The sequence below is a fragment of the Sparus aurata genome, chromosome 11 (genome assembly GCF_900880675.1).
Source record: "Sparus aurata chromosome 11, fSpaAur1.1, whole genome shotgun sequence".
NCBI lineage: Eukaryota > Metazoa > Chordata > Actinopteri > Spariformes > Sparidae > Sparus > Sparus aurata.
In genome coordinates, this window is record NC_044197.1 from 7,339,996 (window position 1) to 7,352,974 (window position 12,979).

The 12,979-nt window shown below is 44.4% G+C and overlaps 1 protein-coding gene across 1 annotated transcript in view; it reads right to left on the reverse strand.

The window, feature by feature from the left end:
- The window catches only part of prdm5 (PR domain containing 5), a 37,240-nt gene that overhangs the window by 3,675 nt on the left and 20,586 nt on the right, over window positions 1-12,979 (reverse strand). The window contains exons 14-15 of the mRNA XM_030432380.1: window positions 5,337-5,422; window positions 1,003-1,107 (exon numbers count right to left, since the gene is read on the reverse strand). Of these exons, the coding sequence (XP_030288240.1) occupies window positions 1,003-1,107; window positions 5,337-5,422 (191 nt within the window). The remainder of the gene's footprint in view (window positions 1-1,002; window positions 1,108-5,336; window positions 5,423-12,979) is intronic.

Sequence of the window (12,979 nt, forward strand, 5' to 3'; positions counted from 1 at the left end):
GGAATCTGTAATTTCATCCACAGTAAAGGAGCTTTTCATTTAGTCGTGAGTCACTGTAACCTCTGGAAAAACATCAGATTATATGATAGAGAGTGAGGAAGGGAGTCGGTGGACTTGACTAAGAGTGATGGTGATATGCTTAGTTTTTTTTTTTAAAAGATTCTTGTTAGTGAACTTGTCTGCCTGGGTCACGTAAAAAGATCTTCATCGACACTGGTGGCTGTTTGACAAACTTCTGTATGATAACGTTTGTCTTTTTCTATGATTTCAAATCTGATTAATGGAATTTGATTCATGATATAAAAACATCTGTATCATGTTTGTTTGATCAGATTGAGGAAGAAGTAGCTTGAGAGGGCTGAACTACAGAAACTAACTCCTGTTGTTTTTAGACCACTGACGTGCAGCTGTCCCCTCACGAAGCATCTTTACCTAACAACTATACTACTAAAATAACATTTAACAAAAACATGATCTTAATTCTGTTTGGTGTTGTGTGTCCCTGAATCTTTGGGCTTCATTTTTTATCCAGTCACATTGAAAAGTTTTGAGGAAAAGATAGAATTGTGTAAGATTTTGAATTGAAGAGATTCCCAAGATACAGTCGGGGCTCTCTAAACAAAAAGCTCTATATTTTCTGTAGAGAGTAAATCATTATTATCATTATATGTTTCCAACTTTCTGAAATAAAACAGAGCATCCCAAAAAGTTTGTTCCTAACCTGGACAACATCCTCTGTAGCGTGTTCCCTCCCCAATTCTCTGAGGATAATTATTATTCCTAACGTATTATAAGCAGAGGGTAATTTCTCCCTCTGATCCTCTCAATGTGTTTACGTGAGATCAGCCCACTCGGCCTCTCCAGAGAAGCAAGATCGCTATCTGCCTCTTACTGAGGCCCCCCCCCCCATCTCTTCCCCACATCTGGCCTTGTTCCATCGCACGCAGACAAACACATCAGGAGATGGCAGCGGTTGGTTCAGAAGGCAGCGTGGACACTCACGTCACATTGGAAAGGTTTCTCTCCTGTGTGGGTCCTCATGTGCTCGTCCAGTCCTCTTTTCTGGCTGAAGGCCTTGTTGCACTCGCTGCACTTATACGGCTTCTCCTGCAACGACACACACACACACACACACACACACACGCACACACTGTAATTAAAGAGAGGGCAGAACAATACATAAAACAATACTTCCCCAGTTTGGACACATATGGCCAAAACCTGGAGAGGGATTCGTGTCCATTACAGTGTACTCGAGTGTAATGACACACACATGGGCACACACACACACACACACACACACACACACACACAGAAAGACAAACAGACACAGCAGAGTGGAAAACACAAGAAGATGTGGAAATATCCCAGTAACACACACACACACACACACACACACACACACACACACACACACGTGTTCACACACTGATACCCTCTCTCCTCACACCCCTGTGCGTTCTCCCTGTGAGTTTATGAAGATATGAAATGAAAGATTGTACAGCCCCTGCAGTAGGGAGGAAATGACCGGCGTAGGGGCCATCGAAAACACATGGATCCCTCAAAAGAGAAAGGAAAACATGGCACAGAAAATCCCTTTGAACATGTATCAGTGCCCGGGCACTGTGGGGCTGTAGAATATCACTCCTCCGTCTCCACACCTCATCAGTTTACCAAAGAACATTTCCTCTGTGCCTTTCGGAGGCCTGTCTCAGTGTCAGTCAAAGCAGCTATCTCACTGTGGGTGTGTTTTTACAAAAGAAAACTCCAAGTGTGTGTGTGTGTGTGTGTGTGTGTACAGCAGGGTGGACAGCCTTGAAGAGAGGGCGTGTCGTACAGTCTGAGGGGAAACAGCGGTGACACCTAAAAAGACTCAAGGAGAAGCGAGAAGGGTGGAGACCGCGGCCGCCCGTTCACAGTGTCACTCTTTGGGAAGCTGTTTTTGACAAGTCGGCCTGATAGCAAAAGGCTCTACCCATTTAAAGCTTAGTTGTCATGGGAACGGGGTGAATGCAGGAAGTAAGGGTCCTGGGAAAGGCGCTATCATGTGGGCGGGGCAAGGAGTGCCCACTGACACAGGATACAAAAGGAGGTAAAGATCAGGTTCACTGCATGTGCGCGTGCTTAAGTATGCAACTGTTTGTGTGCATGTGGCTCAGCGAGAGTGGAAATAAAGCAGTGTGTGTGTGTGTGTGTGTGTGTGTGTGAGAATCCCTCTGTGACTCGGTGACGATGTGTGTAATGCAAATTTCCACTTAAATCGTCGGCTCTGACGAGGATCACGTCTTTCTCCGTGAGGCATGAATGGTTCTTGTATGACAAAGGAAAAGAAAAAATCTATGAGAGGTCAAGGCTCAGAGGTCAGGAAACACATGGATGGACTTAGGTGATGCGGTGTACCCAGAATGCACCACTGTGACCCCGGTAACATCGAACATCTGTACCTGGTGACCTTCATTCTCCAGCAGCTGTTCACCCGCTGACCTTTGACCTGATCTTTCCTCTGAGTCTGACCACTCAGGACTGCAGAGATGCAGTTCGGTTTATTTACTCCAAAAGAGCCTCTCGTCTCATGTGTCATGTTAAATATGTTGGTATTTGTAAAGTGGCGCGCCAGCGGGAAGTCAGTGTGCGCTATTTGGCTTCAGGGTGCAGCTAGGAATCAACAAACAACTCGATACATGACATACAGAGAGAATCATGCGAAGAGCTACCAACTCACTGCTAACGATGGCCGGGACCTTCTATTTGGAAATCTTAGCTAATGTCAGAACGTGGGGAAAAATCAGCGCCTTGTACTTCAATGGGAACGTTCCCACAATCCACTTGGGCTCATTATAGAACCAGAAAGCTACGGTGACTGAAAAAAAAATCATGACACCAGATCATCCAAGAATAAATACATGGAAACACTGGCGATGCAAAACCGTCGCTGGAAAAATGGTGCATAAAACTAAAGGCTGGTTACGACCGCCACAAATCTGAGTCACCTGTCAGCTCGCCAGCAGAACGAGGCCACGGAGAGAAATCGGGCTGCATTTGAAATATTCCAGCAAATTAAGCGTGCGCGGATTTGGTCCACTGGATCGCATCAGTATTGATTGCGACCTCATTAAGTGAGGTCACAAAGACGTGACCCAGCCGCATTAAACGCAGTTTTTTTGTTTCTGTTCAGTTGCTTTGGTGAGTTAATGTGGATACATAAATCACAGCTAACAGCAAGATACCTCCTCTCACAATAAAAATGCATTTTGATGTGAAATCAGAAGTGATGAGGGTAACATCTGCAGTTTGCCAACATTAGCTAACACAGATTAATCCATTTAGTTTTTGACTGACTGGATTTAGAAGTGTTTGTAGTGTTTGTTAAAGTTTCACGACTTTCCGCCCCGTCTTAATTTTTCACCTCTTCCCCTAAATTATCGGCCACCGGTTTACTATACTAAAAATATACTTATTGAAACTGACTTGACAAAGACCAGGTTGGCTTTGATTTGTGGGCCACGCTTACAGTAGGTGATGTGATTTGTTAAAGAGATACAGACACGTGTAATTACATTCAGTGCAGCCCTTTCTTTCACCTGAGGACACAGAGAGCAGCATCGGCTCTGATTACCATTGTAAGACACACACTTGTACTCCTACTGCAGAACTTTGTGTGTGTGTTAGATGAGTCTTTGTGTTTTGGATCGTTGGTTGGGCAAAAGCCACAATTCTTGATTTTTTACACTAAACAATCAATCGATAAAATGTGAAAATAACCTGCAGAATAATCGATAATGAAAACAGTCGTCTGTTGCAGGTCTAGCATCAGGGGAGGAAAAGTTGATTCAGTGAATCAGAATCAGAGCGCATGTTAGTTCATCTTTTTGGATTTTATTTTTTTTAAAGTTACAGCACTACCACTAATATTCCACTTTAATTTCCTCGTGGAAGGAAAAGTTTAACCTTGATACCCTTTCTGGGTTTTTTACTGCCCTAATTAAAAAAAATGAAACGGCCTTCCGTCATGCCAGAGAACACACCACGGAACCTTTCACATAAAAAGTGCGTTTGTAATCGCACAACACGCGGCCACATCCATTTACATCAGACATCAAAACAATATTATATAAAAAAAAAAAACTCTTAATATCCAGGATGTCAGCGGTTCATATCGCCATCGAATGTGTTTCTTTTTAGCGGGCCACTGATGTGGTTTGTGGTACAAACACACAAACATCCATCCCGGCTCGTCTGTACATTAACAGTGAGCTGCAGCTCTCTCTGCCAAATGACATTTGTTTCGCTCGACAGTGACTTCATCTGGCTCTGCTGTTTGTAACTGTTCAGCCCATATTTCAGAGCGCTGTGAGCGAAGGCAGATCCGGGAACATTAGGAACCAAAACATCAGTCAGTTTAATCAGCCGCTCACTTCACCAGAAAATTATACCTGCCTGTTTCTACTGAGAGACGTCGACCTGGGCAGGATACCTCCATTATCAACACACTGTACCGGCAGAGCGCCGTGCTCTGGACTGCATTACACGAAGGACAAATCTTTGAAATTAACTGTGTTGACAGGCTACAACTGTCACAGTCGTAGCTGTATAAACCGATGATGGAGATCTATGATGAAACACATATTAAGTCTCATTTATCAAAAGTGGCACTAACACAGCAGCCAGATGCTCACAAAGAGCTCATGGAAAGAAACTTCGACGTGTCGAGACGTGACGCAAGGACACGAGCGCCGTCCCAACCCAGGAAATGACCTCATGACGCGCAGTGAGAAACCCACCTTTGACTCACTTTACATTTACATGTTCAGACCGTCAAAACAATGTTTCCCACGTCTGCGTCTCGAGCGGGCGTCGGTGCCAAGCGGCACCTTTTTGTGTCTGTGGGACATTACTGCATGATTTATGAAACAACCTGCAAATTACCTCACGATTAAATGAGTAGGGTGTGTCACGTATGTTAGACGCCGAGGAGACGGGACCTTTCTCACCAGGCGAGGTGTGTGAGAAGTTCTTTACGAGCTCTCTGACGCTCAGACAAAGGTTAGCGCTCCAGATTGGATGATAAAGTCGTTGGGACAGGACACCTGACACTGAGCTAGCATCCCTCTCTCTCTCTCTCTTCTTCTTTTTCACTCACACTCATTGTTTGGCTGCGATATGGAAGCACTTGATTTGACGCACTAGATATTTGCCTATATGTACATCCGAACCATCAATATGTATCCAGTCAAGTTCAACTAATACATCTATGACTGTACAGAGTAGCAGTTAGTAGCAGTGGAGAATACAAAAAGGTTTAAACACAAACAAGTTTGAAAAGCCCCGTCACTTACTCGTGTGTGTGTGCGGATGTGCATCTTCAGGCCGTCGTTCTTGCTGAACGCTTTGTCACAGTAGGGACACTGGTATGGACGCTCACCTGGGGGACAGAAAAAGCACGAATGGGCATCAGACGACGTCACTCACATATGAATCTGATACTGGAACAAACAGGTTAAAACTCCAACTCTGCAAAACAGGAAGACATGTACAGGACACGACCAGCTCGAAGACAGACCTCCACCGTCAGGTAAAGAACAGAAGTCTAGGGCTGTACCGAACAGTTCAAAGCTTCACTCATAAAGTTAACATTCACATTTCTGCACAGGTAGTGATTAATACTGATAGTATTAGTATTAAACTATTTGTAGAGTTAATTCCAGTGTTGGCTGCAGAGGATGGATTTTGACTTGTGTGATTTCCAGAACGTTCAAAAGTCAAACGATAAAAGATTAACTCATTGTCCTTTCTACTGTATGTGCTTTAATTTACTTCTGTGCTGTAATGCCCCTCTGTTATGTTACCTGAGTGTGCGCGTGATTAGTTGCAGGTGTGTTTGGTTAATTGAGTGAACGACGTGTGGGTGTAGGTTGTCTGAGGGAGCTGATTGGTTCCTGCCTCGGAGCCAGGAGTGTAAAGGCCAGCTCCTCCCGCATCATTCTGGTCTCCACGCTCAGTCAGACTGCCAGCATGTCTGTTTGTGTGCTGGATCTGTTTTAAAATAAAACCTTTAAAAATACTTTGCTGCTGCTGCTGCTGGTGCCTGGGAGATGGGAAGAGCGGAGTCTCATTTTCATGTTACACCAGTGTTTCCCATAGGCCCTTTCTAGAACAAGCAGTCTAAATGTAAACACATGTATGTATTGATGTTCTAGAGCATGGAGTCCCGACCCGATGACAATTTAGTCGGGTTGCGTTCCAATTACTTTGGAACACGACCAAAAACTTTATTCGTATTGAAGATTTCATTTCAGGATTTTATGATTCTTCGTAGAGTGACGACATGATAAACTCTGACTGATTGATGTAATAAAACAGAAGGAAGAGAAAGCCTTTCCAGCAAATTCAATAAGAAAAATTCACAAAAAAAGAAACGGTCATCCCAAACTTCATTCAAAAACGTCAACAGAAGATTCAAATGTACAAAAATGACATTCACTACAGCTCTAGACAAAACAAAAATGTGGTTGTTCGCAGAGGGTTCAGATGTACTGGTTGACCGATATAATCATCCGATATTGGCCTGTCACAGATATCTCTGTATCAGAGTATATGTTGTCTGATGTGTGCCGACAAGAAAACTTTTATTCAACAAAAAAGATGCTTAAGTATATTTAAATTCCCAGTGAATTTCACTGTTTCAGTGCACAGGCGTCATCGTGGACAATAAAGTTACTGTTAAACTGGATGTTTTACTCACTAATATCGATGAGGAACTAGTTCATGTATCTGTCTTGCTGCCTGTCCCCTCCTGATCTGCTCCATCACTAGATGTCTTCCACTCAGAGGCCGTCACTCCTGATGCACGTTGACTTTCCACTGCAGAGCTTATATTGGCTATACTTCATGGCTCGCTATCTGAGCCACGACTGGCCAACAGTTTAGGAGCACATCAGAGGCAGTGTGGCTTATCCTAGTCGGATCAAAAGCAGTCCAGCCAAAACTCGTGCAGATCCTATCTGGGCACACGGCGATGATGACAAAGAGAAAGTGACAGGCTGTCAGTCAAACAGTCCGCTGACACATGGATCTGTTTACCGCTCCTGATCCACGGGCCAGATAGGAGCACCAGAGCTGATTACTAATCTATAGAAGGGATATGAGGTAACCTATAGAACCGCACTGAAATTAAAGTCTCCGTTAGGAAAATACAGTATAAAACTGATGAGAAGAGATTCTGGGTTCAGTATTAACTTAATTAAATTCATAGATGTGCCCTTAATCTGGAAGCTTGTGAAAACGACATGCCTCTCCTGTTCAGAAAACTGAAAATGGAGCAAGGAATCAATCTCAAACAGGACTGTATTTTCTTTTTCTGAATTAATACATATGCCTGCAAGTGTACACAGCACATCTTAATGAAACCTGGCTATAAATAGACACCTACAGCGACACATCCTTCAGTGCGATCTCATTTCTTATCGGCTTTGTAGTAATCTCACTTTAGTGACTATGTGTTGGACAGGCAAGCAAGTAATTTTATTGATGGGGGAGATGGTTTGCCCCTTTAAGTAATAAGGTTAATTAGCTGTGTTTCCTTGGGATTCAAAATGCAAAGATGCTTATTATATCAGAAAATCCACCCAGGGAATATATCAGACGAGTAATATTATCCCGCTGCTATAAACACGACTGTGCTGAAGGAACGTTTCTCCTCTGGTCCTTCCGGAGAGTGAAGACGGCTCGATTTGAGGAGCGCAGGGAATATTTAATGTTCATGCACAAAGGCAAATGTTCAACGGCCTTCAAGAGAGAAATGCTTTTAGAGGAAATGTATTTTCATTTGATTTCAATGCTTTTCTTTTCTGACTCAGTGAGACTTGAAAGATTAAAGGATACGTTCAATAAAAAAAGAGCATTCGGTCACAATCTACTCACCCTCAGGCTGATGGAAAGTTTCTGGAGCTTCACAATAAAACAGAGCTGCAGCATTCCCCGAAACAACTGAAGTAGACAGGGGTTTTAGGATGTGAAAAAGGAAACACTGCAAAAATTAAAATGGCTCCATTCAGCTCGTCCAGCGTAATCAAAGTCTCTGGAAGCCTCCGCGATCCCAAATTGGTTTGAAAAGACATTATTTACCATTTTTAAAGCTGAAGTCTTCACTGTAGCTGCTTAGATAAAATCATTTCCATACCCTGTTTGAAGTGGAAGCATGAGTTCGACCGCACATTGAGGTTGTAAATACTGTCTTTACAAACCAATCTGGTATCTCGGCGCTGCCATACAAGCAACAACCGAGTCCCCATCTACGTCAGTTGTTTAGGAAAACACTGCTACTCTGTTTTGCTGTGAAGATCCAGAAATGTTTTGTGGACTACAAAGATTCACCCTTCTTTCCATCAGCACAGGAGAGAGTAGATGTGACTGAATTCACACTGGTCCGACTGGTACTTTGTCTTTGCACATTTTTATTACTCCAACTGTCAACTGTCAGAGGACTACAATGGTTAAACTTAAATCATTCACATCCCACAAATCCTGCGTCTGTCACCAGAGACGCTGTGACAGCTGTCATGTGGCAGATGTACGAGTCGGGCTCCGAACCAACCATAAACCCCCCACAAGAGGGCTTCAGAGGTGCACAAGGAGGAGCGGTGCGACCCCTACTCATGAATTATGGGACCTCGCGTTGGCGTGGAGAGGGTTAACGTGACATATGTGATGCTGAAACATGTGCGACAGGGCAGTTTGCCACTCGGTCCCAAGCTCCCCTCTGGTTCAGTGTCGGCCTGCAGAAGGGCTTTTGTTGACAAACAGGAAAATCTGAATCCCAGATGTGTTTGGAGAAAGAGGAGAGCAGATCCTATGGCTTATGTAGCATGTGTGGTATCGGGTTAAGGCCCGGCGCTAGCCTTGGGGAGTCCTGGGGAAGGCATTAGTGCGCTAATAGCACTGGAGCACAGTGTGCCAGTGTACTTCTGCGGCTTGGATCACATCCCTCCCAGGAGCTGGCTATTGTCAGTTAATACACGGCACAGACAACCACACCCTGCGAACACGGAGGCAATAAGCCACCAATTCACCTACTTAACCTATACTCTCTACGGTTCTGGACATGTGGGCCTCATCTGGAGAAGGCGCGCGGAGAAAATGATGGTATTCGATATTTTGAAAGAGGTCGTTCTTAAATACGGTCACTTATAGATCACGTAATTGCATCCAACGGTTGCAGCTTCTCCACATGTTGAACTCGCTCGGAGCAAAACAAGAGTAACTCGATCTCGTAGCGAAACAGGAAATAAACAAACGCTACTTGGAAACATAAGTAGTAACATTCTTGCGACACCGCTCTGTGTTATCCGTGCGAGAGGCTCGGTGTCTGCTCCGCGGAGTGTTACTGTAACTAGAAACCCTCCACTTATTCTACGGATTGAGCCAGATTGTTTGGGGATTATGAGGGGTGGCTGCAGCACTGAGCCGGGGCTTTACGTGTGTGGAGATGGTAACTGATTTAGCATGTGCTGAAACAGTACACCATCTCTTTGACCCTGGGTGTCTCTCCCGGCCCCTGCTGTGGCCCTCACACTCCTTGTCTGCTAATCGATCCGTTTGGCACCCCTCGTGTGTTGTGTGCGTACGGCCGCGTGTCTGGTTAGCAGATGGTCGGCTTTGTCGTCTTGCCTGCCGCGCAGCCTTCGTGTTATGGAGAACGCTTTGTAGCTTCGGGGCTCCGGTCTGAAAGACATTAGCCCTGTCCGTCAGAAATTAATTCCCGGCTTCCTCCGGTTCAGCCAGACAGTGGCCCTCCACTGTCCTTCTCCCTGCCCCGTGTCACATGCCGACAGGGGCCACGGAGGTAATGTGATATCAGTGTGTTGGAGATGATAAGGGATCGCCTTTGATGAGCAGCTGGAACGCCCCGACAACTTTTACACTTGACCTTTCCATTATAACCGGGGGTCTCCACAGATTTCTCCACTTCCTCAAACGATTCTCTTGAACTTGCCAATGTGAGGGTGCGTCAGACGGGCCCGACTCACCGCACACAGGTCTCCAAAACACAATCCTCAATCCAAATCAAGCATCTGCGCGGCAACCAGTAAGCCGTGACAGCGAGGCTCCGTTCATCAGAGCGACGGACAATAGTTCAGCACAGGGTGATTTGACTTTACAAGATTGTAACCATGGCCACAGTCGAGACAAACAAAATCATCGGTACGTAAATAGGTCCAGTGATTCCAGAGTTGTGCCAGATGTCCGTCTGAGGCCAGTCGTTCTGTCGTGAGATCACTTAATGCTGCAATGTGCAGCTCTTTAAAACATCAAAATATAGCTGTGTATAATTACCATAACAAATGACCGACACAATTAGTAACCTCTGTCCGGTGCCGGTGTCGTATCCAGTTAGTGTTTCAACAAGAACAAGTTACTTCACTTGTTTTTCTCTCTCTTTTACTTCACGGCAAAACGTTTGATTGTGAAAACACGTGTTACAGCTATTCAGCATAAAACACTGAAATGAAAATCAATATACAAATGTTTCGAAATTTAGATGGCAAAGATTTGACAATGTGTTCACGCGTTACACAACTGTAACACAAGCTCATAGTTGAGTGAGGCAGCTCTACTTTACTTGTCATCTGTAGTCCAACAGTGAGAGCGACCACTCCTCACTCTGAGTCTCTGAGGAAAACCAGACACTGGGTTTTGGCCTGTATGCATGTATGTATAGAGCCTGATAATAACAGAATATAGGGTTTGACAATAATGACTACCCAGTGGTTTGGACTAGTGAGAACTTGTGCTTGTAGATTCGTCACAGTTATCTCAGTCTGGAGACTATAAACTTAAAAAGACGTGAGCATTTAAACAGGATGAGTCGAACAAAAAGACACTGTTTCGTATCCCCCAGTGTTCTGTGGGATTGTTTTTTTACTTGGTGGGCATTCAGACCACTCAAACCAAAACAACACATGGGGGCTGTTCTGATGAGACATGAATCAATGTTGATCCAGGAATCCCAGTTTAACTGGCAGATCCATGAGTTTAAAAGGCTCATCGGATGCCAAAATGCTGAACTGCGGCGAAGAGGCAAATACAGTGCTCTCATTAAAGAGTAAGCTATCTGGAATGTGAGCTTGTGCGCGTTTGATCCAGCCACTCAGGCCGAACAAAGCCTAAAAGTGAGGATATCTCTCCCTACCTGTTTGCACTGACATAAAGATTCACTCAGTCTTCATGGAATCAGAAACTAAATTGCTAAATGGCCCTTTAATGCAACTATGACGACATCTTTCATAGGTACAGCACCTTTAAATGGTTCTGATGGCAACTGTTGCTGTTGGTAGACACGAGACGATGTGGAGTTTGGACCTCTCGATTCGACTGAAACTACAATATGATTAGAAAATCACTTCTGATGCATGTTGATGCATTAGATTAAAAAACAGGCCTCCAGACTAGTGTTGGTGCACCCAACTTTTTCATTCAAGTGCACCAGCTCGTAATTTAGTTGCACCTCCAATAATACAACAAGCAATGCAACAAGAGGCTGCAATAGACTCAGTTGTTGAAATAAACCTCTGGAGCGGCACTGCAACCAATGAAAGTGTTTAGTCGTACTTGACAGATTTTTGGTTACGTGTGCGACCAAAACCATTCGGCCCCTGAAGCCCTGTTTCCAGCCACGTTTGATTTTTTTTCTCACTGTGTGACTACTTGCTACTTTAAAACAGCGTATTTATGATAAATGATCCAAAATGAAACTAAACCGATGAATTTCCTTCTCTTCATCTCTGCTCACGCTCAGCCGTCCTCACCAAAACTCAAGAAGGCGCCTCGCTTAGAACGTAAACACGACACTCGTTTACGTCCTTTATGTTTCACCATCGGATAGTTTCGGGCATAAGGAACGTACCGCCCGGTCTTACAAAACTGTTACAGGCGATTATAATGTGGAAAATTTAGTTTTAAATGTCACACTATTCTCTGCATCGAGGCATTATCTTTCAAGAGAGAATCAAGATGCATCTGAAAACTGCCGTGGTCTGTGTGCTCCTTTCAAACCATTCAACCGAATCCCTGCTTTTAATCTAGTCCATCTCAGACAGCTGTGCGGAGTTGTCACGTTGTAGCGGTGGCTGCTTTTTGTTTTTCTTCTGTCTCGTGTTATCATTTGTTTAAATTGACAGCAGCAAAGGCTTTTATTTGCGAGGACTGATCGTGAGCTGAGCATGTGCAAACACACTTTTAGCCCGACCGAGTGTGAGAGAAAAAAGACCAAATATTGAAGCTCGATTCATAATCCAACACAAACACTCAATCAGCATTTTTAAGGGGTTAAAACGCCGCAGCAATTAGTCGATACACAGCTCATGGGCTTACACTGATCCCTGTGCCCAACATGACACGTCCTATGAAGTCAGTATGACAGCGAGGCACTGCGTTCTGTCAGCGTTTCCCCTGGCACGAATCATTTTCATGACCCCACTCTGGTTATTTACCACATCATGGCGCGCATGGTGGGAAAATGTACTCTCACTGAGCTGTGATGTGGAGAAGGACACATTTGTACCAGAACGGGGCCAAAGAGAATAATTTCGAAAATGATAGAAACATCCATCATGACTACCGAGTTCCACGACGTCTTCGACATCCCCGTCCAAGTTTTTTGACAGCTCACATTTTTATTGGTCGCCTGTGATCTCATAAAAGTCTGCTCTCGGAGAAGACGCCTGCCTCTGTGGTGCTACAACTAATTCCTTTGAGCTCGACACGATGTTTTAACCAAATCAAACTGAAACAGAATCCAAGCCAAATATACAGTACATGTCCCGCCAGCTACTTAACACTCTCTTTTCGAATTTCTCTTTTATCTGCTTCTCACTTTAGCCCCCTTTCTCCCATAATGCTCCCCAGTGTTTGCTGGTAAAGTGATAGGGGAAGGAAATCTCCAAGGAATCCTTACAAAGTCCTCTGTGTTTAGCAGGTAAAT